The sequence below is a fragment of the Melopsittacus undulatus genome, chromosome 7 (assembly GCF_012275295.1).
Source record: "Melopsittacus undulatus isolate bMelUnd1 chromosome 7, bMelUnd1.mat.Z, whole genome shotgun sequence".
Classification (NCBI taxonomy): domain Eukaryota; kingdom Metazoa; phylum Chordata; class Aves; order Psittaciformes; family Psittaculidae; genus Melopsittacus; species Melopsittacus undulatus.
The window spans coordinates 295,702-319,000 of NC_047533.1; the positions used below are offsets into that span (position 1 = coordinate 295,702).

General features: G+C 65.3%; 4 protein-coding genes across 5 annotated transcripts in view; 2 read left to right on the forward strand and 2 right to left on the reverse strand.

Annotated features, from left to right (window-relative positions):
* Positions 1-47: 47 nt before the first annotated feature.
* Positions 48-7,612, reverse strand: WDR54 (WD repeat domain 54). The gene is made up of 10 exons (XM_034064848.1): positions 7,570-7,612; positions 6,855-7,080; positions 6,070-6,132; positions 5,071-5,137; positions 4,851-4,907; positions 3,328-3,455; positions 2,360-2,460; positions 1,776-1,938; positions 1,101-1,175; positions 48-454 (listed from the first exon to the last, which is right to left on the reverse strand). The coding sequence occupies exons 1-10, from the start codon at positions 7,587-7,589 to the stop codon at positions 323-325; spliced, it is 1,032 nt and encodes a 343-aa protein (XP_033920739.1). The 5' UTR covers positions 7,590-7,612; the 3' UTR covers positions 48-322.
* A 4,348-nt stretch (positions 7,613-11,960) lies between these two features.
* On the forward strand, positions 11,961-15,529 carry LOC115945919 (retinol dehydrogenase 12-like). The gene is made up of 6 exons (XM_034064554.1): positions 11,961-12,155; positions 12,745-12,984; positions 13,465-13,554; positions 13,620-13,808; positions 14,847-14,953; positions 15,036-15,529. Exons 1-6 carry the CDS (start codon positions 11,999-12,001, stop codon positions 15,228-15,230), a joined length of 978 nt encoding a protein of 325 aa, XP_033920445.1. The 5' UTR covers positions 11,961-11,998; the 3' UTR covers positions 15,231-15,529.
* LOC117436473 (uncharacterized) lies at positions 15,399-18,465 on the reverse strand. Its single transcript, XM_034064553.1, has 4 exons — positions 18,417-18,465; positions 17,394-17,548; positions 16,929-17,095; positions 15,399-16,772 (listed from the first exon to the last, which is right to left on the reverse strand). The coding sequence occupies exons 2-4, from the start codon at positions 17,542-17,544 to the stop codon at positions 15,480-15,482; spliced, it is 1,611 nt and encodes a 536-aa protein (XP_033920444.1). The 5' UTR covers positions 17,545-17,548; positions 18,417-18,465; the 3' UTR covers positions 15,399-15,479.
* Positions 18,466-19,064: 599 nt separating this feature from the next.
* DCTN1 (dynactin subunit 1) overlaps positions 19,065-23,299 on the forward strand; it is a 47,639-nt gene continuing 43,404 nt past the window's right edge. Inside the window, exon 1 of one of the 2 annotated variants that reach the window (XM_034064552.1) lies at positions 19,065-19,199. The gene's annotated coding sequence lies outside the window, so the exon portion shown is untranslated. The remainder of the gene's footprint in view (positions 19,200-23,299) is intronic. The other variant, XM_034064551.1, reaches the window with a different exon arrangement.

Consider the following 23,299-nt stretch of genomic DNA (forward strand, 5'->3'; position numbering starts at 1 on the left):
CTGATGTGGGGCTCAGTGAGCTGATGTGGGGCTGAGCTGATGTGGGGCTGAGTGAGCCGATGTGGGGCTCAGTGAGTTGATGTGGGGCTGAGTGAGCTGATGTGGGGCTCAGTGACCCACGGGGCGGCTGCAGTGGCCCCAATGCACTCCCTGCTCACCCCGAGGATGGGGTGAGGCTGGGAACGAGGGATCATGTCCCAGCCCCACATTCACCACACAGGACCCACAGATCCGGTGCTGTGGGTCAGAGCTGACCGCAGGTTACACAGCCCCAGTGCCGCAGGTCCCGGTGCATCCGGCTCTCCGGTACCCACAGTACACCCTACGTGCGGCTGTAGCGGAAGATCTCGCTCAGGTCGTAGCCGGTGACGGCAAAGGAGTCTCCTTCGGGATCACAGAAACGGGCACCGCAGATCTGGGTGTCCGGGACACACTCGGTGTGACAGTGATGGATCTGTGGGGTGGGATATGGGATGGGGCACCGGGAACAGGGGACGCACTCGGTGTGACAGTGATAGATCTGTGGGGTGGGATATGGGATGGGGCACTGGGAACAGGGGATGCACTCGGTGTGGCAGTGCTGGATCTGTGGGGCAGTGTTGGATCTGTGGGGCAGGACATGGGATGGGGCACCGGGAACTGCAGCCGGAGGGGAGCAGAGGCTGTGCCTGAGCCACGGCTCGAGCTCAGCATTGTGGGAGCAGAGGGATCACATCCCAATGGGTTTGGGATGAAGGAGCTTAAATCCCATCCAGCTCCAACCCCTTCCACTGGAGCAGCTGCTCCAAGCCCCTGTGTCCAACCTGGCCTTGAGCACTGCCAGGGATGGGGCAGCCACAGCTCCTCCATCCAACCCCTTCCAATGCTCCATCACCCTCCTTGTGTCCCATCCAGCTCTTCCCTATCCCAGTTGGAAGCCATTACCCCCAATCCCATCCCCTATCCCAAGCTCTCCATGTTCCCTGTGTCCCCTTCATGCTCTGGAGCTGCTCCCAGCTCTCCCCATCCCACAGCAGAGGGGCAGGATCCCCCCCCCTGTGCTGCAGCTCTGGGGGTGCCCCCATCACATGGGGTCTGGGTCAGGTTCTCACCCAACTCACCTCAACATCATCAGTGTCCAGGCTCCTGCTGAGCCTCCAGACGTGAACAAAGGAATCCTCAGCTCCCGACAGCAGCTGCAGAGGGGACAGAGCTGTGGGGATGGGGGTGCTGGGGGGGGGCAGCTCCTGCAGGGGCACTGCAGGCTGCAGGCTGCGGGGTGCTGGGATGCAGCTGGGATACAGCTGGGATGCAGTGTAGGATGCAGGGTGGCATGCAGATGAGGATGCAGGGTGGGATACAGGTCAGGATGTGATGTAGGGTGCAGGGTGGGATGCAGATGCAGGTTGGGACGCAGGATGGGATGCAGGGTGGGATACAGGTGGGATGCAGGTCAAGATGCAGGTCAGGATGCAGGTGGGATTTAGGTGGGATGCAGGCAGGATGCAGTGTGGGATGCAGGTGGGATGCAGATGGGATACAGGTTGAAATGCAGGGGGGATCCAGGTCAGGATGCGGTGTAGAGTGCAGGGTGGGATGCAGATGAAGATGCAGGGTGGGATGCAGGTTGAAATGCAGGTGTGATTCAGGTCAGGATGCAGGATGGGATGCAGATGCAGATGCAGGTTGGGATGCAGGTTGGGATGCAGGGTGGGATGCAGGTGGGATGCAGGATGGGATGCAGGTGGGATGCAGATGCAGGTGGGATGCTGGCACAGCCCTGCTCCCATCTGTACCTTCCCTGTCTCTGGAGCCAGGTCCAGCGCATTGATCCACCGCGCGTGTGCATTGACCTGTGCCCGCAGCCTCCCGCTCACCGCATCATACAACCGGATCTGCCCGTTCCCGAAGCCAGCGGCCACCATCCCTTGCCACAGCACCACCGAGGAGCAGGTGCAGCTGCAATGGGACAGGGGTCACCCCGAGAGCCCCACATCCCCCTGACCCCATCACTGCCCCACATCCCCCTGACCCCATCACTGCCCCACATCCCCCTGACCCCATCACCGCCCCACATCCCCCTAACCCCATCACCGCCCCACATCCCCCTGACCCCATCACCACCCCACATCCCCCTGACCCCATCACCGCCCCACATCCCCTGACCCCATCACTGCCCCACATCCCCCTGACCCCATCACCGCTCCACATCCCCCTGACCCCATCACCGCCCCACGTCCCCCTGGATCCCCTCACTGCCCCACATCCCCCTGACCCCATCACCGCCCCACATCCCCCTGGATCCCATCACTGCCCCACATCCCCCTGGATCCCATCACTGCCCCACATCCCCCTGACCCCATCACTGCCCTGGGCTCACCCGCAGGCCGGGACCCTGCTGACCAGCCTGAACCCCTCTCCTGTGCTCCACACACACAGGCTCCCGGCGTCATCGGCGCTCACCAGGTCACCAGCACCGTCCTGCAGAGCAGAACCGGGACAGGGTCAGCACCGGCACCGGCTGCTCCCTGCCCATTGCTGCAGGCACAGCCAGCCCAGGGCAGGGTTAATGGCAGTGCTGGCACCGGAGCCTCTGCCTGAACACACTCGTGTTGGGCAGCACCAATGATGCCAGGGGTGGCTTTCAAGGCAGAACCAGAGCATCCCCCCTGTGCTCCTGCACCCACAGGCACCAGGAAGGGTTCACAACCCACAGAGCAGGGGCTGGGAGCAGTGGGGGACGGAACAGAACATGGGGCCTGTACAAGGGCAAGGACTTACCCTGGGGGGGACATCCCCAGTACAAACCCAGGCTGGGAACACCGGATGGGGCAGATCTGGGAGAGCTGAGAGCAGCTCCAGTGCCTAAAGGGGCTGCAGGAACATGGAGAGGGGCTTGGGACAAGGGATGCAGGGATGGGACAAGGGGAACAGCTTGAACCTGCCCGAGGGGAAGGTTAAATGTCAGGGAAGTTAAATGGAGCCAAGCAGGAGGGTGCAGGGATGAGGCCTCACTGAGGGTCAGTGATGAGGAACCCAATTGGTGCATCAGAGGTGTCAGAGGAAGCTGCACTAAGGGGATCCCATCCCGGTCCTGGACCACACTTCAATGCTCTTCCCATGCTCCAGCACTCAGCCTGATGGGTCCCAATGGATCCCAATGGATCCCAATGGATCCCCTGAGCGGATCCCTGTGACAGATCAGCTCCCTTGGGCTGAGCCTCATCTCGTTGGGGATCAGGGAAGGAGGTGCTTGGGCAGCAGAGCTCAGCTCAGCACTGATGGGGATGGGACATGGGCACAGTGGGGGGTGATTAACCCCAACGCTGCTGCACCCCCAGCACCTACCGGAGCCTGGCCCTGCTCTGCCGCGATGTCAGTGACGGCAGCTCCATGATGCTCCAGGACCTCACTCACTGTCACGTTGGTGCCTTTGGGGGGGATGTCAAACACCAGCACCGGCCCCGAGGACGTCCCTATGGCACAGGGGGTGTCACTGATGGCACAGGGGGTGTCACTGTCAGCACAGGGGATGTCACTGTCAGCACTGGGGGTGTCACTGATGGCACAGGGGGTGTCACTGTCAGCACTGGGGATGTCACTGCCGGCACTGGGGATGTCACTGTCAGCACTGGGGATGTCACTGCCGGCACTGGGGATGTCACTGTCAGCACTGGGGATGTCACTGTCAGCACTGGGGATGTCACTGTCAGCACTGGGGGTGTCACTGCCAGCACTGGGGATGTCACTGTCAGCACTGGGGGTGTCACTGTCAGCACTGGGGGTGTCACTGTCAGCACTGGGGATGTCACTGTCAGCACTGGGGGTGTCACTGTCAGCACTGGGGGTGTCACTGCCAGCACTGGGGATGTCACTGTCAGCACTGGGGGTGTCACTGTCAGCACTGGGGGTGTCACTGTCAGCACTGGGGGTGTCACTGTCAGCACTGGGGGTGTCACTGTCAGCACTGGGGGTGTCACTGCCGGCACTGGGGGTGTCACTGTCAGCACAGGGGGTGTCACTGTCGGCACTGGGGATGTCACTGTCAGCACTGGGGATGTCACTGTCAGCACTGGGGGTGTCACTGTCAGCACTGGGGATGTCACTGTCAGCACTGGGGATGTCACTGTCAGCACTGGGGGTGTCACTGTCAGCACTGGGGATGTCACTGTCGGCACTGGGGATGTCACTGTCAGCACTGGGGATGTCACTGCCGGCACTGGGGGTGTCACTGTCAGCACTGGGGATGTCACTGCCGGCACTGGGGATGTCACTGTCAGCACTGGGGGTGTCACTGTCAGCACTGGGGGTGTCACTGTCAGCACTGGGGGTGTCACTGTCAGCACAGGATGTCACTGTCAGCACTGGGGATGTCACTGTCAGCACTGGGGGTGTCACTGTCAGCACTGGGGATGTCACTGTCGGCACTGGGGATGTCACTGCCAGCACTGGGGATGTCACTGTCAGCACTGGGGGTGTCACTGTCAGCACTGGGGGTGTCACTGTCAGCACTGGGGATGTCACTGTCGGCACTGGGGATGTCACTGCCAGCACTGGGGATGTCACTGTCAGCACTGGGGGTGTCACTGTCAGCACAGGATGTCACTGTCAGCACTGGGGATGTCACTGTCAGCACTGGGGGTGTCACTGCCGGCACTGGGGATGTCACTGTCAGCACTGGGGATGTCACTGTCAGCACCAACCCTCTGCTGCACCAACAGGCACCAACCCTCCATCCTTCCCTATGGGCACCAAACCTCCTCCTGTCCTTCCCCATGGACACCCAGCAACCTTCCATCCTTCCCTATGGATACCCAGCCTCCTCCTGCCCCCCCTGCCTTCCCTCCCATCCCTTCCCCTGCTTCACTCACCCACACAGATGAAGTGCTCTCCTGCTGCAGAGATCCCACGGGCAAACACGGCTTGTTCTGCAAGGAAACCGGGAACCGGTCACACCGGGAGCACCAGGAGCTGGGAGCACCGGGAGCACCGGTCACACCGGGAGCTGGGAGCACCGGGACCACCAGTCACACCGGGAGCACCGGTCACACCGGGGGCATCGCAGCAGGGCCAGGGGGGCTCCAGCCTTACCGGGAGGATGCTCTGGTGCATCCAGCGCGTGCCAGTAAACCAGGACGGAGCCGTCGGCCTCGTACATCTGCAGGGGGACAGAACCGGGGGGGGGGTCACTGGGGTCGGGGTGGTCCCACTGCACACAGTGATAGGGGGGCTGGGGGGGCCAGGGAAGGGCATGAAGGTGATGCAGGAGCAGGGGGTGAGGAGAGGCTCAGAGCTGGGGCTGCCCAGATGGAAGGAGGAGGCTCCAAGAGGGCAGAGCTGAGGGATGGCAGCTGCAGAGGATGGAGATTCCCTTGGGCAGGAATTCCCATGGGAAAGCCGAGGGGTGATGGGCACAGGTCACTGCTGGGAGGTTCCCAATGGACACAAGAGGGAAACCTCTTCCAGTGAGAACCATTGGGCAATGAATGGGCTCCCCATGGAAGTGGTGGATTCCCCAGTGTTGGACACTGCTCAGCCTGGGATGCACTGGGGGCTGGGGCACCAGGGCCGGGTCATGCTGTGCATGGGAAGGTTGGGACAGAGGAGTCCTGAGCTCCCTCCCAGGCTGGGGATGTGGGTTCTGTGATTCCTGTATGGCCTCGGGCTCAGCCCCTGCCCTGGAGGTCCCCGGGAGGCAGCAGCAGGAGCTGGAGCCTCCTCTGCCTGCAGGGATCCCATAATCCCTGCAGGGATCCAATCCTGCCCACAGGGATCCCATCCTGCCCACAGGGATCCCATCCTGCCCACAGGGATCCCATCCTGCCTGCAGGGATCCCATCCTGCCTGCAGGGATCCCATCCTGCCTGCAGGGATCCCATCCTGCCTGCAGGGATCCCATCCTGCCTGCAGGGATCCCATCCTGCCTGCAGGGATCCCATCCTGCCCACAGGGATCCCATCCTGCCCGCAGGGATCCCATCCTGCCCACAGGGATCCCATAATCCCCACAGCAATCCCACCATCCCTGTATGGGAGGATCCATCCTGGATCCCTCCTCCCTCCCCTGCTCCCCCCATGGGACCCCCCTCACCTGGATCCCCTTCTGCGAGGTCAGCACCAGCAGCACCCGCGAGGGCAGAACACACCAGGCTGCCTGTGGGGACAGGGTCAGCGGGAGCCGGGGGGGGCATGGACACAGTACAGGTACAGGTACACGGTGCAGGTACACGGTACAGGTACACGGGGCAGGTACACGGGGCAGGTACACGGGGCAGGTACACGGGGCAGGTACATGGGGCAGGTACACGGGGCAGGGGCATGGGGCAGGTACACGGTGCAGGTACAGGTACACGGGGCAGGTACAGGTACACGGGGCAGGTACACGGGGCAGGTACACGGTACAGGTACACGGGGCAGGGGCATGGGGCAGGTACACGGTGCAGGTACAGGCACACGGGGCAGGTACAGGTACACGGGGCAGGTACAGGTACACGGGGCAGGTACACGGGGCAGGTACATGGTGCAGGTACACGGTACACGGTACACAGTGCAGGTACATGGTGCAGGTACATGGTGCAGGTACACGGTACACGGTACACAGTGCAGGTACATGGTGCAGGTACATGGTGCAGGTACACGGTACACGGTACACAGTGCAGGTACATGGTGCAGGTACATGGGGCAGGTACACGGTACAGGTACACAGTGCAGGTACATGGTGCAGGTACATGGTGCAGGTACACGGTACAGGTACACGGTACAGGTACACGGTGCAGGTACAGGGGGCAGGTACACGGTGCAGGTACACGGTACACGTTGCAGACCCCTCCTCCCCTCGCCCCCCGGTGCCCGCATCCCCCGCTCCTCCGCCCGTACCTGTGTGATCAGCGCTGCACCGATGCCAGGTCCGGGCTGCGGGGCCGGGAGCTGCCGGTGTCCGAGCCCGGTCCCGGTGCCGGCGGCAGCGCTCAGGAGGCTGAGGGTGTTCCCGTGCACGGCACTGAAGCGCTGGGGCTGCGGCACCGGCGGACGGAGCACACTGAGGTTGTTGTACAGAGCGGAGCTGCTGCCGGGCAGGGGCAGGCTCTGCTGCCGCCGGTACCTGCGGCGGGGGCGGACACCGGCTGCGGACACCGGCTGCGGACACCGGCTGCAGACACGGGATCCGGACACCGGCTGCGGACACCGGCTGCGGACACCGGCTCCGGTAGAGCCCCCCCCGGGCTCCGTTCCCGTCCCTGCCCCGCATCCCTGGCCGGGACCCCCCTTCCCGTACCGGACGTGGGCTCCTTCACCGTTCACGGCACCGGGTCCCGTCCCCGGCTCTCCACGTCCCCGTCCCCGGTCCCGTTATTTGGTTCCCCCGGGGATCCCGTGTTCCCCTCCCCCGGGTTCCCCGTTCCCGTTCTTGGTTCCCCATCGGAACCCCCCTTCCCGTATTCTCCGTTCCCCGTTCCCGTCCCCGTTCCCGTTCCCATTCCCATTCCCGTTCCCGTTCCCCATCGGAACCCCCGTTCCCATTCCCGTTCCCATCCCCGTTCCCGTTCCAGTTCCCATCCCCGTTCCCGTTCCCGTCCCCGTCCCCCCTCACTCGGTGTCGGCCGCAGCCATGGAAACGGTGACGCTGCGTGATGAGGCAGCGGGCGGCGCGCAGAGATGACGTCACTCGGTGCGCCGGGAGGTGGAGTCGGGGTTACCATGGAGACGGGGACGCGTCCGGCGGCGGGAGGGATGGGAGAGGTGGGAGGGGCCGGGGAGCAATGGGATGTACTGGGATAAACTGGGATGTACTGGGATAAACTGGGATAAACTGGGGTGTACTGGGATGAACTGGGGTGTACTGGGGTGTACTGGGATGTACTGGGGTGTACTGGGATGTACTGGGATGTACTGGGGTGTACTGGGATAAACTGGGGTGTACTGGGATGTACTGGGATGTACTGGGGTGTACCGGGATGTACTGGGATGTACTGGGATGTACTGGGGTGTACTGGGGTGTACTGGGATAAACTGGGGTGTACTGGGATGTACTGGGATGTGCTGGGATGTACTGGGATGTACTGGGGTGCTATGGGGTGTACTGGGGTGTACTGGGATGTACTGGGGTGTACTGGGTTGCACTGGGGTGTACTGGGATGAACTGGGGTGTACTGGGATGTACTGGGGTGTGCTGGGGTGTACTGGGGTGTACTGGGATGAACTGGGGTGTACTGGGATGTACTGGGATGTACTGGGGTGTACTGGGGTGTGCTGGGGTGTACTGGGGTGTACTGGGGTGTGCTGGGATGTGCTGGGGTGTACTGGGATGTGCTGGGGTGTACTGGGGTGTACTGGGGTGTACTGGGATGTACTGGGGTGTACTGGGGTGTGCTGGGGTGTACTGGGGTGTACTGGGGTGTACTGGGGTGTACTGGGATGTGCTGGGGTGTACTGGGATGTGCTGGGGTGTACTGGGGTGTACTGGGATGTACTGGGGTGTGCTGGGGTGTATTGGGGTGTGCTGGGATGTACTGGGGTGTGCTGGGGTGTACTGGGATGTACTGGGGTGTGCTGGGGTGTACTGGGGTGTGCTGGGATGTACTGGGGTGTACTGGGGTGTACTGGGATGTACTGGGGTGTGCTGGGCCATACTGGGGTGTACTGGGGTGTGCTGGGATGTACTGGGGTGTACTGGGGTGTACTGGGGTGTGCTGGGATGTACTGGGGTGTACTGGGGTGTCCTGGGGTGTGCTGGGGTGTACTGGGATGTACTGGGGTGTACTGGGCCATACTGGGATGTACTGGGGTGTACTGGGATGTACTGGGATGTACTGGGGTGTGCTGGGGTGTGCTGGGATGTACTGGGATGTACTGGGGTGTACTGGGGTGTGCTGGGATGTACTGGGATGTACTGGGGTGTACTGGGGTGTACTGGGATGTACTGGGATAAACTGGGGTGTACTGGGATGAACTGGGATGTACTGGGATGTACTGGGATGAACTGGGGTGTACTGGGATGAACTGGCGTGTACTGGGATGTACTGGGATGTACTGGGCTGTGTTGGGGTGTGTTGGGCCATACTGGGGTGCAATGGGGTGTACTGGGATGTACTGGGCTGTGCTGGGCCATACTGGGATGTACTGGGGTGTGCTGGGGTGTTCTGGGGTGTACTGGGGTGTGCTGGGGTGTACTGGGATGTACTGGGATGTACTGGGGTGTGCTGGGGTGTGCTGGGATGTACTGGGATGTACTGGGGTGTACTGGGGTGTGCTGGGATGTACTGGGATGTACTGGGGTGTACTGGGGTGTACTGGGATGTACTGGGATAAACTGGGGTGTACTGGGATGAACTGGGATGTACTGGGATGTACTGGGATGAACTGGGGTGTACTGGGATGAACTGGCGTGTACTGGGGTGTACTGGGATGTACTGGGCTGTGCTGGGCCATACTGGGATGTACTGGGGTGTGCTGGGGTGTGCTGGGGTGTGTTGGGGTGTGCTGGGCCATACTGGGGTGCAATGGGGTGTACTGGGATGTACTGAGGTGTACTGAGATGCACTGGGCTGTACTGGGATGCACTGGGATGTACTGGGATGTACTGGGATGTACTGGGACACACGGGGCTCCCCCCGCCCGTGCCCCACACCCTCCCCTCCCCCCCAGAAGGGCCCCCACCGGGAGCGCGCGCCCCCCCCCCGGCCCCGCCCGGACCGGTCCCGCCCGCCCCTCCCCCCCCCCCCGGTGCACCGGGAGGACAGCGACGTGGGGGACGTGGTGCGGGAGCTGCTGCTGCGCGTGCGCGGAGCGTGCGCCGGGGCCCGAGCCCGGAGGGAGGTGAGTGAGCACCGGAGGGACCGGATGTACCGGAGGTACCGGATGATGGAGCCAGGAGGGGCTGGGCTCTGCTCCCAAGGAACAAGGGATGGGACAAGAGGAACCAGCCTCAAGCTGCACCAGGGCAGGTTTAGATGGAGCTGAGGAACAATTCCTGCCCCACAGGGTGCTCAGGCATTGGAACAGGCTGCCCAGGGCAGGGCTGCAGGCACCGGCCCTGCAGGGGTTGGACAGAGCTGAGGATGCTGCTCTCAGTGCCATGGGGCAGGGCTGGGAATGGTTGGACTGGATGAGCCTAAAGGGCTTTTCCAACCTGCTTGATTCCATGATACCGTAACTCCCTGGCTCCATGGCTCCATGATTCAATGGCTCCCCAGTCCCTTGGCTCCCCGGATCCATGTTTTCCTGGTCTCTTGGCTCCATGTTTCCCTGCTCCCTTTAGCTCCATGTTTCCCTGGTTCCTTGGCTCCATGATTCTGTGGTTCCTTAGCTCCCTGAATCCATGTTTCCCTGGTCCCTTTGGCTCCATGGCTCCCCGGTTCCTTGGCTCCATGATTCAATGGCTCCCTGTCTCCCTGGTCCCTTGGCTCCCTGGGTCCACAATTCAGTGCCTCCCTGGCTCCATGTTTCCCTGCTCCCTTTGGCTCCATGTTTCCCTGCTCCCTGTCTCGGTACCGCTCTCAGCCCCATTCTGCCTTCAGCGGGTTCCCTTCACCGTGAGCCATGTCCGGGACCTGCTGCTGCTCTCAGCCCAATGGCGCTTCCTGCTGCGGGACGAGGGGACCCCGGATCCCGACGGGGAGGATGAGGAGCCCGAGCCCTGCACCGGAGACTCGTGGGCCGGGGGCGCCGTGCCCGTGCTGAGCACCCGGGGCTGCCCCGGTGAGGTGAGAGGGGCTCTGCCCCACGGTGAGGTGAGAGGGGGGCTCTGCCCCACGGCGCTGCCCGGGGGTGCTGCTCTGCACCCCCCGTCCGCACCCCCAGCACACCCCCGTTCCCCTCCGCCCCAGGTCTCCAGTCCGTGCCCCCCGTCCCCGGCCGGGCAGCAGGACCCCGATTCGGTGCCTGACGCTGGATCCTCCCCTATGGAGCCCCCGTTCCCCGGTGCTGCCTCCGGCGGCAGTGACGCCTCACCGGGACCGGGACCGGAGCCGCCCATCCCGGAGCCGCCGATCCCGGAGCCGCTGATCCCGGAGCCGCCGCAGGACGGGGCGGCTGCCGCTCCCCGGATCCTCAAGGGGAACCCGGCCCGTGCCCGAGCGCCGGTGCCGCGGGCGGCCCCGCTCCGCCCTGCGCGGCTACCGGAGCCACCGGAGCCAACGGAGCCACCGGGGCCGGACCGGACACCGCTGCCGTCCTACGGGGCCGAGGACGGGAGCCCCCCGTTGAGCAGGCTCAGGCCGCGGCTGCCGCCGCTCTCCTGCAGCAGCATCTTCTCTTCATGGTCAGGGAGGGCTTCGCTCAGCACCGTCCCTAAGTGGAGCGGCTCCGGTTCCGGTTCCGGTTCCCGTTCCGTGCTGCCCGTACCGGGGCCATGTCCCGGCCGCCGCCCCGAGCGCTGGATCCGGCCGCACGTGGAGGTGCTGGAGCCGGTTACCGTGCGGCACAGCCGGGGCCCGGAGCCGAGCGGCTCCCGGCGGCCCAGGGGTCCGCTCCCTGCACCGGTGGAGCCCCGGCCGCCCCCCGGTGCTGCTCCGCGACCGCTCGGTTCCCTGCTGGACCCGGCCCGGCTGGAGCCAGGGGTGTCCGTGCGCTGGGGGGGCTCCGTGTGGAGCGGGGGGCAGGAGCAGGGGCAGGAGCAGGGGATGGGGCAGGAGGAAGGGATGGGGCAGGAGCTGGGGCAGGGAATGGGGCAGCTGATCTCCGTGTGCCCCAGGGCTCCCTCCGCGGTCATCGCTGCCCGGCGGGTGACGGGGGAGCAGTGAGCGCCGCGTCCGCTGCATCCGCGGTGCTGGAGACCCCAATAAACCCCAGGGTTGGTGTCCTCCGGCTCCTGTGTCCTGGGCAGAGCAGCCCCGAGGCCACGGGGATGGTTCCTTCGGTCCCTGCACCAGCCACCGCGTCCGGTGAGGCCGAGGCACCAACGGGACCCTCCGGGAGCCCCAGTTTGGCTGCGGGTGATGCTCGGGGCGGCTCAGCAGAGCCGGAGCCACCGGCGGCGGAGCCGGGCAAAGGTCCCCGGCCGGACTCTGCCCCCCCCGGCCATGGAGCTGCCGAGCGCCTGCCGCCATCCCGGCTGGTTCCTGCTGACCCTGCTGCTGGGGCTGCTGCTGTGGGTCCGGAGGAGACGCGGGTGGGACCCTCGGCAGTGCCCCACGGACCTGAGCGGCAGGACTGTCATTGTCACCGGGGCCAACAGCGGTGAGCGGGGAGCGGGGGGGCTGCGGGTGCGGGGCTGTGGGGCTGCGGGTGCGGGGCTGTGGGGCTGGGGGTGCGGGGCTGGGGTCCCCACGGCCTTGGGACCCTCCTTGCACAGCCGGAGCTGGGGGCAGTGCCCCATTGCCCTGGGATGGGAAGGGGCTGCGGCAAGGGACGGCACCGTGCTGTGGGGCGCACACAGGGTCCCCTTCTCCAGCCGCAGCCCCTGCCGGGTGCATGCGGCTGCAGGAGCGGCCGTCGGTGGGCTCCTGGGCATGCACCGGTGCCATTGATGCCCCCGCACCTCGCTGGCACCGGCTGCCCCACAGCGTGCTCGGGATCGGCTTCCCCGTGTCCTCAGGCCGGGAGCAGCCCCTGCCCGGCCTCTGGGGCCAGTCAATGCCTGGTAGCCACGGCCACGGCTCTGCTGGCCACGTCCCAGCCCAGGCCGGTGGCACCGGGATCGGTGCTGGCACAGTGGGATCCGTGCGTGGGGTCCCCGTCCATGGCCCTACCCAGCCCCAAGCAGCAGTGCTATGGGGCCCGGCCCCGCTCCATGTGCTTGAGCCGGTGCCGGCTCCATGCTCCGCAGGCATCGGCAAGTGCGTGGCGCTGGAGCTGGCTCGCAGGAACGCCCGCACCATCCTGGCCTGCCGGAGCCGGGAGCGGGGCCGGGCGGCGCTGGAGGAGATCCGGGCGGCCACGGGCAACGCGGCCGTGGTGCTGCGGGAGCTGGACACGGGCTCCATGGCCTCGGTGCGCTCGTTCGCACGGGACGTGCTGCGGGAGGAGCGGCGCTTGGATGTGCTGGTTCACAACGCTGGGGTCAGCGGTGAGCACTGGGAACCCGTGGGGAGCACCGGGAACCGTGGGGAGCACCGGGACCCGTGGGGAGCACCGGGAACCGTGGGGAGCACCGGGACCCCCGTGGGGAGCACCGGGAACCGTGGGGAGCACCGGGACCAACGTGGGGAGCACCGGGACCCCCGTGGGGAGCACCGGGACCAACGTGGGGAGCACCGGGACCCCCGTGGGGAGCACCGGGAACCGTGGGGAGCACCGGGACCAACGTGGGGAGCACCGGGACCCCCGTGGGGAGCACCGGGAACCGTGGGGAGCACCGGGACCAACGTGGGGAGCATCGGGACTAACGTGGGGAGCATCGGGACCAACGCGGGGTGCACCGGGATCCCCGTGGGGAGCAACGGGACCCCTGTGGGGAGCACCGGGACCAACGTGGGGAGCACCGGGACCCCCTCGGGGCGCACCGACCCCCGGTCCCGCATCACCCACCCCGGATCCCCCGTTCCAGGTCTCCCCTTCACCATCACCCCCGAGGGGCTGGAACAAACCTTCGCCATCAACTACCTGGGCCCGTTCCTGCTGACGAACCTGCTGCTGGGTGAGCGCGGCCGGGGCCGGGGCCGGGGGCTGCGGGACCCCCGCTCACCGCTGCCCTCCCCGCAGAGCTGCTCAAGGCCTCGGCCCCCGCCCGCATCGTGACCGTGGCCTCGTTCCGGCACCGCTCCGGTACCGCCGACAGCCGCTTCCTGAGCGGGCAGCGCCGGCCCCGGGGTGCGGACACCGCTTACAGCAGCAGCAAACTCATGGGGGTGCTGTTCAGTACCGAGCTGGCCAGGAGGCTGCGGGGCACAGGTGGGGACCGGCACTGACCTGCGGTGAGGTGATGTGATGTGATGTGCAGTGCAGTGCAGTGCTGTGCTGTGCAGTGATGTGCAGTGATGTGCTGTGCTGTGCCATGCAGTGCAGTGCTGTGCTGTGCAGTGATGTGCAGTGATGTGCTGTGCTGTGCCATGCAGTGCAGTGCTGTGCTGTGCAGTGATGTGCAGTGATGTGCTGTGCTGTGCCATGCAGTGCAGTGCTGTGCTGTGCAGTGATGTGCAGTGATGTGCTGTGCTGTGCCATGCAGTGCAGTGCTGTGCTGTGCAGTGATGTGCAGTGATGTGCTGTGCTGTGCCATGCAGTGCCATGCAGTGCTGTGCCGTGCAGTGCCGTGCAGTGCCGTGCCATGCCATGCAGCTCCATTGCCCATCCCAACCACCCTGTGCTGCTGCCCCACACCACAGGGGCTGCACGTTGGGGTTTCACCCTTTGGGATGTGGCTGCGGTGCCAGGGCATGGGGCAGCACTAGGGTCAGGGTCAGGGGGGCTGCTCCTGCTGTGATGGGCACTGGATGCGGGATCAGGATGGGAGCAGCAGGTCGATGCCATGGCTCCAGTGTGGTGCTGATGCCATGGCTGCAGTGTGGTGCTGATGCCACAGCTCTGGTGTGGTGCTGATGCCACAGCTCCAGTGTGGTGCTGATGCCATGGCTCCGGTGTGGTGCTGATGCCATGGCTGCAGTGTGGTGCTGATGCCATGGCTGCAGTGTGATGCTGATGCCATGGCTCTGGTGTGGTGCTGATGCCATGGCTCCGGTGTGGTGCTGATGCCATGGCTCTGGTGTGGTGCTGATGCCACGGCTGCAGTGTGGTGCTGATGCCACAGCTCCGGTGTGGTGCTGATGCCATGGCTCTGGTGTGGTGCTGATGCCACGGCTGCAGTGTGGTGCTGATGCCATGGCTCTGGTGTGGTGCTGATGCCACGGCTCCAGTGTGTGGTGCTGATGCCATGGCTCCGGTGTGGTTCTGATGCCATGGCTCCGGTGTGGTGCTGATGCCATGGCTCCGCAGGGGTCACCTCCAACGCTGTGAGCCCGGGTATGGTGAGCACCAACATCATGCGCCACTTCAGCTGGGCCGTCCGGGCTCTCTTCGCCCTCATCCGCCCCTTCCTGAAGGTGAGCTGGGGGTAGGATGCATTGGGGTTCCCCATCCCATTGCCCCATAGGGCAGCCAGGCCCCTCCTGACCTGCCCTACAGTCGGCGGCACAGGGAGCCCTCAGCACCATCTACTGCGCGGTGTCGGAGGAGGCTGCCGGCATCACGGGCAAGTACTTCAACAGCGACTGTGTCCTGGAGCTGCCGTCGGCTGCCGCCCGCGATGTGAGCCTGGCACAGGAGCTGTGGGACGAGTCCGAGCGGCTCACGGGGCTCAGCCGCGGCTCCCGGCACTGACACGGCCGTGGCTCTGCATGGTGATGCCGCAGCCAGGTCCCATGCAGGCCACGCGGCACCAAGCACCATGTGCCGGGAGCTGCAGCAGCTCCAGCATCTCACCATTCACCAGGATTTGGCACCGCAGCTCATCCAGCCCCTTCCCCAAAGAACGAGCAGCCACAGGGCTCATTGTGCCAAAACAGTCACCACGACGGTGCCACCGTCGGCGGCACAACTGCTTTATTAAAGGCGGTGTTGCCATAACCGCTATTCCCAGGTGATGTCCAGCTCCAGGTGCTGCTTCCTCACGCTCTGCATGAAGCCGTCGTAGTCTCGCCGGTGGATGTCCTGGCACCGGCTCAGGTCCATGCGGTGCAGGCGGCTGTGGGATGCCAGCAGCAGGCGCACGGTGCGGCCGGACACGCGGCTCCCGGCCAGGCTCAGCTCCTGCAGCTCCTGCAGCGGCGGCCCCGGTGCCGCCAGCGCCGCATGGAACACCGGATCCAACGGGAAGGGGATGGAGAGCAGGCGCAGGCGCTGCAGGCGCAGTGCATGGCACAGCAGTGAGGTCAGCACCGGGCTCAGTGTGGTGCCCAGCGCCAGCCCGGAGCCGGTGCCACCAACCAGCGCCAAGGAGAAGGTGTGGAGCTGGGGGCAGCCGTGGGGCAGGGGGTCTGTGCTGTGGGGCGGTGGGTCCTCATCCGGCTCCTCGGTGCCGGTGTCCGGCGGTAGGTGCAGGTCAGCATTGAATGCCCTCAGCCCGGGGCACGCGGCCAGCACCGCGGTCAGGGCCTGCCCATCGTGGCAGCAGAAGCCGTGCAGGGTCAGGCTGTGCAGCTGCGGGCCCAGGCTCTGCAGCACCGGCACCGGCGCCGCCAGCGCCCGGCCCTCGGCACAGCCGAGCGTCAGCCGGCACAGGGAGCTCCAGCGCCGCAGCTCCGCGGTGCCGGTGCCGTCGCTCAGCCACACAACAGCCTCCTCGGCCTGCGGGCACATGGCTCTGACCACAGCCAAGTCCTGCTCCTCCACGTCCTCCACGTGCCGCAGGGGCAGCGTGAGCCGGTGCCCGCCTGGCACTGCCCCACACCACCGCACTGCCTCCTGCAGCGACGGGAACCCATCGGTGTCCTCTGCACCAGCCAGGTCCTGCTCGTGCAGCAGGCGGAGGGCGTCGGGCACAGCACCGTGTGCCAGGAACTGCAGGCTTGGCAGTGCCAGCAGCAGGAAGGCCAGCGCTGATGCCGGTGCCGGTGCTGTGCCGCCATCCCCCATCAGCTCCAGACCGCGTGCCAGCAGCACCCGCAGCATGGGGCAGCACCGGCGCCGGTGCCGGGGGTCGAAGGCCAAGGAGCGGAGGGCTCGGGGATCCAGGTTCCGGCAGTGGGACACATCCAGCTCCCGCAGCTCATGGCAGCCGCGGCCCAGCGCCGACAGCACCCGCTCATCTGCCTGTGTGCCTGCCAGCACCAGGCGCTGCAGCCGCGGCAGTGCCGACACCACCGACTCCAGCGCCGCGGGACTGAGCCGGCTGCAGCCGCGCAGGTCCAGGGAGATCAGGCCCTGCCATGGCACATGGGGCAGTCAGTGTGGGCTGGGACCCATAGCCCTGCTCAACCTGACCCACAGAGGTTCAGAGCCCCTTGTCCTGCCCACCCTGACCCATAGAGTGTGGGCACCCCCAGCCCCACAGGGTTACCCCCACACCCCACACGGTACCTGGCAGCGCAGGGCCAGCAGACGGGCGATGCCATTGCTGGCCAGGCTGGGGCAGGGGCTGAGGCTGAGCTCCCGCAGCTGTGGCAGCAGCAGTAGGTGCAGAGCTGCCCGGGAGAGCCGCCGGCTCTGGGCCAGCACCCGCAGCAGCTCCTGCACCGTGTTCCCGGCTATGGGGGACAGAGGTGTCAGAGCCGGATACCGGCACCCACCCACCCACCGGCACCAACCCAACCACCGGCACCACCGCACTGTGCTCCCGGCTATGGGGGACACCAGTGTCAGAGCCGGATCTCGGCACCAACCCAACCACCAGCACCAACCCAACCACCAGCACCAACCCAACCACCGGCACCAACCCAACCACCAGCACCAACCCAACCACCAGCACCAACCCAACCACCGACACCCACCAACCACCGGCACCAACCCACCCACCGGCACCACCGCACCGGCCCCGGCACTCACGGAGGTCATTGAATGGGCCCATGATGAAGCGGAACTGGAACTCATCCAGGTAGTTGTCGCTGTAGTCCCTCAGCCAGAGGCTCTGCATGTGCTGTGCCAGGTTCTGCAGGCACAGCCGGACCAGCGCCGGTACCTCCCTGCGCCGCGGCATCGGCCTAAGGGGAGAGCGGGATCGGTGGGCACAGAGCATCCTGTGCCATGTGCCGTGTGCTGTGTGCCGTGTGCCATGGGCCATGGAGCTGCCCTGCTGGGAGCCAGGATGGGAATGGGGCTGGGGCAGACTGGGTAGGAGAAGGGAGAGCTGAGAGCAGCTCCAGGGCCTAAAGGGGCTGCAGGGAACATGGAGAGGGGCTTGGGACAAGGGATGCAGGGATGGGATGAGGAGCTTGGGACAAGGGATGCAGGGATGGGATGAGGAGCTTGGGACAAGGGATGCAGGGATGGGATGAGGAGCTTGGGCTTCCAGCTGGGAGAGGGAAGAGCTGGATGGGATACAAGGAAGTTCCTCCCTATGAGGGTGGTGGGACATGGGAATGGGTTGAAGCTGTGGCTGCCCCATCCCTGGCAGTGCTCAAGGCCAGGTTGGACACAGGGGTTGGGGCTGGATGGGATTTAGGGTCCCTTGACCCCCCCCCCCCATCCCGCTCAGGGCTGTGCTCCGGGTGCCCCATAGCAGGTTCAGAGCCGCACCCGGGGCAGGGCCGAACTGTGCCCGGGAGGGGCCGTGAGTCACCGGAACCCGGCGGGTGGGGCTCAGGGTGCGGGGGGAGCTGCGACGGGGACACCCCCAGCAAGGGAATGGGAACGGGGGGGGGGGTCAGTGTCCGGTGAGCACCGGACACACGGACACGGAACGGGCACCCCCATAGACAGCCCCGGGAACACGGACACGGACCGGGCCCGGTTGAATGGGAAGTACCCGTCAGGCACCGGAGAGGACACCCCCCCCCGGTACAGACGGGGTCGGGGCTGCCCCAGGACGGGATCACGGACAGGGCAAGAACTCAGACCCACAGCACTCACCGGCGGCTCCGCGGCCCGGTCCGGTTCCTGCCCCGTCCGGAGGCCCCGCCCCTCGAGGCCCCCCCCCCGAGCCCCGCCCCACCCCTCGGGGCCCCGCCCCTCGATACCCCACCCCCCGAGGCCCCGCCCCCGAGATCGCCCCGCCCCTCGAGGCCCCGCCCATCGCCCAGCCCCGTGATACCCCACCCCGAGCCCCGCCCCCGAGGCCCCGCCCCCGTGCTCGCCCCGCCCCTCGAGACCCCACCCCGAGCCCCGCCCCTCGAGGCGCCGTTCCCGAGCCCCGCCCCCCCCGCCCCCGAGCTCCTCCCCTCGAGCCCCCGCCCCCTATCCCCGCCCCCAAGGCCCCGCCCGTCGATACCCCGCCCATCGAGGCCCCGCCCCTCGACGCCACGCCCCGAGCCTTCGCCCATCGAGGCCCCGCCCCCTAGCCCCGCCCACGAAGTCCAGCCCCTAGAGGCCCCGCCCCTCACGGCCCCACCCCTCGAGGCTCCGCCCCCCGAGCCCCGCCCGGTGCCGCTGCTCCGGTTCACCCGCCCCCTGCCCGGCCTGCCCCCGCCGCTATGGCGGCCCCGCGGCTTCACTGCCCGCTCTGCGCATGCGCGATGCGGAAGGACCCTTCCGCCTTCTTCCCCCGCGGGCTGTCTCCGGCAGTGCCTGACGCCAGGCTCGGCCAGCTGCGCGCCTGGGCGGGGCGGCAGCGCGTGGGCAGCCCGAGGGCCTGCGGGGGCTTCGCCACGACGGGCTCTGGTTGAGGGAGGCGGCCCTGGGAGCGGCCTGCGGCAGGTACCGGGGTCGGTACCGGGGTCCGTACCGGGGGGGGGGAGGGCTCGGTGGGTGCCTGGTACCTGGTGTGAGCCTGGGGCCGGGGCTGCGCTCGGTGCGGAGCGGCCCCGCTATGGGGCTGGGGGAGGGAGGGGTGGGCAGGGGATGGGGGGGGGCATCCTCCGGTGGGCCCCGTGCTGGGGGGGGTGCCCGGTGGGGAGGGGCCGTGGATTGGTGATGGGGTCCCCGGTCCCTATGGGGCAGCCGTGGGGCAGCCGCCGTTCAGCCGCCGTTGTGTTCACGGCCGCCATTGAGCCCTGCGCAGACAAAGCCGGGTCGGTGTTACCGGTTATTCACCTTCCTCCTCAGCATTCCCGACGGGAATGGCGCTGGCGGCGGGGGGGGATCCGCACGGACGGAGGGAGCGCAGGCACCGGCGCTGCCGCTGTCCCGATGGCTGCGGTACCGATACCCCCCTTGGGTATCCCCATGGAATCGGGTACAGCAGAGGTGGAGCCGGATCCTGTTGGGAATGGAGAGAGGGAAGAAGCAGGATTCAGGAAGGGCCATGGCTGCGTGTGCAGTGGGTGGATGCTGGCTTGGGAATGGGGTGGGAATGACCTGGCCTCGGGATGGATGATGCACATTGAGGGTGATTTGAGGGGTGGCTTTGGATGGGATACAAGGAAGTTCCTCCCTATGAGGGTGATGGGACATGGGAATGGGTTGAAGCTGTGGCTGCCCCATCCCTGGCAGTGCTCAAGGCCAGGTTGGACACAGGGGTTGGAGCAGCTGCTCCAGTGGAAGGGGTTGGAGCTGGATGGGATTTAAGGTCCCTTCAACCCAGTCTGGGATTCCAGGATACCGGATCTGGATGCCCGGGGCACTCACACGGCTGCGTTATGGCTGATGATGAGAGGATGGGGATGGGGGGGGCTCTTCTGAGACCCTATGGGGCTGGGTGAGGAGCAGGGAGCCCGTGGTAGAACCTGGAGCCCCCCCCATGTGCTCTGGTGTCTGCAGGGCTCATGTCCCCGGGCAGGGTCAGGGCACATCCTGAGCTGTGGGGGCTGCATCATCCTCGGGAGCCTCAGTGCATCCCAAACCTCTTCCCATGGAACAGACCCTGGTTCTGGTGCTGGTATCCCATGGATGAGCCCTGGCTCTGTGCATCCAATGCAGCCTCCCTGAGGAGCTCGGGGGGTTATGCCCATTCCCAAGGAGGTTCCCATGGATTGAGTCTGGAGAAGGCTCAGGGGGGACCTGATGGCTCCTCCAAGTGCCTGCAGGAGGATGGAGCCAGGAGGGGCTGGGCTCTGCTCCCAAGGAACAAGGGATGGGACAAGAGGAACCGGCCTCAAGCTGCACCAGGGCAGGTTTAGATGGAGCTGAGGAACAATTCCTGCCCCACAGGGTGCTCAGGCATTGGAACAGGCTGCCCAGGGCAGGGCTGCAGGCACCGGCCCTGCAGGGGTTGGACAGAGCTGAGGATGCTGCTCTCAGTGCCATGGGGCAGGGCTGGGAATGGTTGGATTGGGAATGGTTGGACTGGGTGATCCCGATCTCTCTTCCCACCCGGTTGGCTCTGGGATGGTTTGATGGATGCAGAGGAGCAGGCAGAGCAGTGACAGGGACTGCGGCAGCTCCGGCACCGCAGGGGATGCTGCTGTGTGTAATGAAGTGGTTATGGAGCCGGGGACAGCACAGGGTGGGAATGAGCAAAGGGAAAGGTCCTTAAGGCTTCCAAAGGGAAGCCGAGGGGGCTGTGATCCCACAGCAGTGCCCAGTGTTCCCCAGCTCAGGATCCCAGGGATGAGAAGGGTTTGGCTGCTCTAAAGCTGGGAGCATAAAGTGGAGCTGGGGTGTTTGGATCAGCCCTTCCCGGTGTGGTTACACCCGGATGCCGCCTGTGCTGGGACAGGCTCAGGGATGGGGCTGTTGGATGGAGATGCTCTCGAGCCGCCGTCACTGACCTGCAGCATCCCTGGCTCCGTTGCCATGGCTCCCGGCGGCATTCCCAGCTCCGCACACATCCCAGCTCCGGGAGCGGCTGCGGTGGAGCCGGTGCTGCAGCCGCGCATGGCGCAGGCTCCGGGCGCTCTGCATGCAGGGTCCTAGCGCCGGCATCCGCTGCCGTGCCCAGCATGGGGGGGGTGAAGGGGCTTGAATCCCATCCATTCCCAACCCCTTCCACTGGAGCAGCTGCTCCAACCCCTGTGTCCAACCTGCCCTTGAGCACTGCAGGGATGGGGCAGCCACAGCTCCTCCATCCAACCCCATTCCCATGTCCCACCTTCACCATCAGCTTCCCTGTATCCCACCCAACCCTCCCCCCAGACAGGTTAAAACCATCAGAGCTTTCAGGAACAAGTTCCCGATGGTTCCTTGGCTCCTTGGTGCTGTTCATCCATAGGGATGGGTGTTGCACCGGGTGTTGCACCGGGAGTCAGGCGGCTCCTGCACAACCCCATGGGGTGTCTATGGGGTGGGCGATGGTTCCTCACCCAGCACACATGGGGATCAGGTGGGACCGTGGGGCTCAGGAATACCAGTGTTCCCATGATTTCCAAATGGAATTCAGTGGAGGATGTTAAAGCAACAACTTCATTTCAAAGCTCTAAGGTGACCAGCCCCTTGGGTGTGTTTTGGGGTCTGGTGTGTCCTGGGAGCACCAGGGAGTGGATTCCTCTGGGATGGGTTGGTTGGCAGAGCACTCATCTGGAATGAGTGTGGGAGTTTGGAGGGAAATGGGATTTTCATCCATAGCACAGGTACCAAATGGGAAGTGGTGAATGGTGCTGAGATGGTGCTGAAATGGTGCTGGAATGGTGCTGGAATGGTGTGGATATGGTGCTGGAATGGTATTGAAATGGTGCATCCTCGAGGGTGCAGGGGTTGGATCCTCCAGGACAGGGATTTCCATGTTCACACCCATCCACAGGCTCATTGTCAAAGGCTCCTCATGGAATGATGGAATTCCAGGTTGGATGGACCCCAGGGATCATCTGCCCCAACCTTTGTCCTGTCCTTGGGGCTGTCTTTGGGAGCACGTTCCCTAACCCATGTGTTGGTGAGAAATGCCTGGTGCCGATGCGGTGCTCAGCACATCCCATCCATGGGCTCCAGCCTGTGTGTCCTATGGGATTAGGGAATGCTGATGCAGGGGTTGGATTTGGTGTCTTTGTGTCCCTGCAGAGACCCTCAAAGGCTGGAGCTGGGGCTCTGTGTCCTCCATGGGCTGCCCACAGTGTCCGGCTGCGGTGGGAGGGTGAGGATGAGGATGAGGAGTCCGGTTGATGGCTGGAGCCAACCTGGATGTTCCTGGATGTCTTAATTCAGCTTTAATTGACCCAAAGTCCTCCCCCTGTCCTTGTGGGTCTGAAAACTGCCTCGGACTCGTTCCTCTTGGGTTAACCCCAGGATATGGTGTGGAGCATCCCGGGTTCGGCAGTGTGGGCAATGGAGCATCCCAGGCTCGGCAGTGTGGGCAATGGTTGGGCTTGGTGCTCCTGGTGTTCCAGCCTGGGGATTGTAGGGTTCTCAGGACCCGTTGGGAGTGTAACAAGGCCCTGGAAGGTTGAACATGGGAGAGCAAACCAGCCCCGTGTGCCTCTACATGGGAACGCACCCTGAGCTATGGTTGGTGGTGCTGGAGGCTCCTCCTGGCTTTGGTGTGTCCGGTTACTCCTATGGCTCTATGGGCAGAGCCAGGCTTTGGGGTTTGCTGGCTTTGGTGTGTCCGGTTACTCCTATGGCTCTATGGGCAGAGCCAGGCTTTGGGGTTTGCTGGCTTTGGTGTGTCCAGTTACTCCTATGGCTCTGTGGGCAGAGCCAGGCTTTGAGAGGGGAATTCCCCATTCCCGGCCTCAGCAGCACCCTCTGCACCCTCTTCCCTCCTGTACTTCACCCCATCAGCACGGGCACAGCATCGGGGGCTACAACAGGACACAAACACACAGCTCCATGGTGCGGCTCTGTTTGCTGCCGGCCGGGTGTGGGTGTCGGGGGCACAGCCGGGTGCCGGTGGGCGTCGGTGGGGCCGGTGGTACCGGTGGGTGCTGGTGGGTGTCGGGGGCACAGCCGGGTGCTGGGTGCCGGTGGGTGCCAGTGGTGCCGGTGGT

What these genes read in the sequence shown, in the direction of transcription:
- WDR54 (XM_034064848.1), bottom strand. Translation starts at nt 7,589, where the DNA reads ATGGCTGCGGCCGACACCGA. An exon ending in AGAGCACTTCATCTGTGTGG is followed by an intron (nt 3,456 to 4,850) that starts GTGAGTGAAGCA and finishes CCTGTGCCATAG; the next exon opens with GGACGTCCTCGGGGCCGGTG. An exon ending in TGGCTCCAGAGACAGGGAAG is followed by an intron (nt 1,176 to 1,775) that starts GTACAGATGGGA and finishes TCCCCTCTGCAG; the next exon opens with CTGCTGTCGGGAGCTGAGGA.
- LOC115945919 (XM_034064554.1), top strand. Translation starts at nt 11,999, where the DNA reads ATGGAGCTGCCGAGCGCCTGCCGCCATCCCGGCTGGTTCCTGCTGACC. An exon ending in TGTCACCGGGGCCAACAGCG is followed by an intron (nt 12,156 to 12,744) that starts GTGAGCGGGGAG and finishes CATGCTCCGCAG; the next exon opens with GCATCGGCAAGTGCGTGGCG. An exon ending in GCTGACGAACCTGCTGCTGG is followed by an intron (nt 13,555 to 13,619) that starts GTGAGCGCGGCC and finishes CCCTCCCCGCAG; the next exon opens with AGCTGCTCAAGGCCTCGGCC.
- LOC117436473 (XM_034064553.1), bottom strand. Translation starts at nt 17,544, where the DNA reads ATGCCGCGGCGCAGGGAGGTACCGGCGCTGGTCCGGCTGTGCCTGCAG. An exon ending in GGGCCCATTCAATGACCTCC is followed by an intron (nt 17,096 to 17,393) that starts GTGAGTGCCGGG and finishes TGTCCCCCATAG; the next exon opens with CCGGGAACACGGTGCAGGAG. An exon ending in TGCTGGCCCTGCGCTGCCAG is followed by an intron (nt 16,773 to 16,928) that starts GTACCGTGTGGG and finishes GTGCCATGGCAG; the next exon opens with GGCCTGATCTCCCTGGACCT.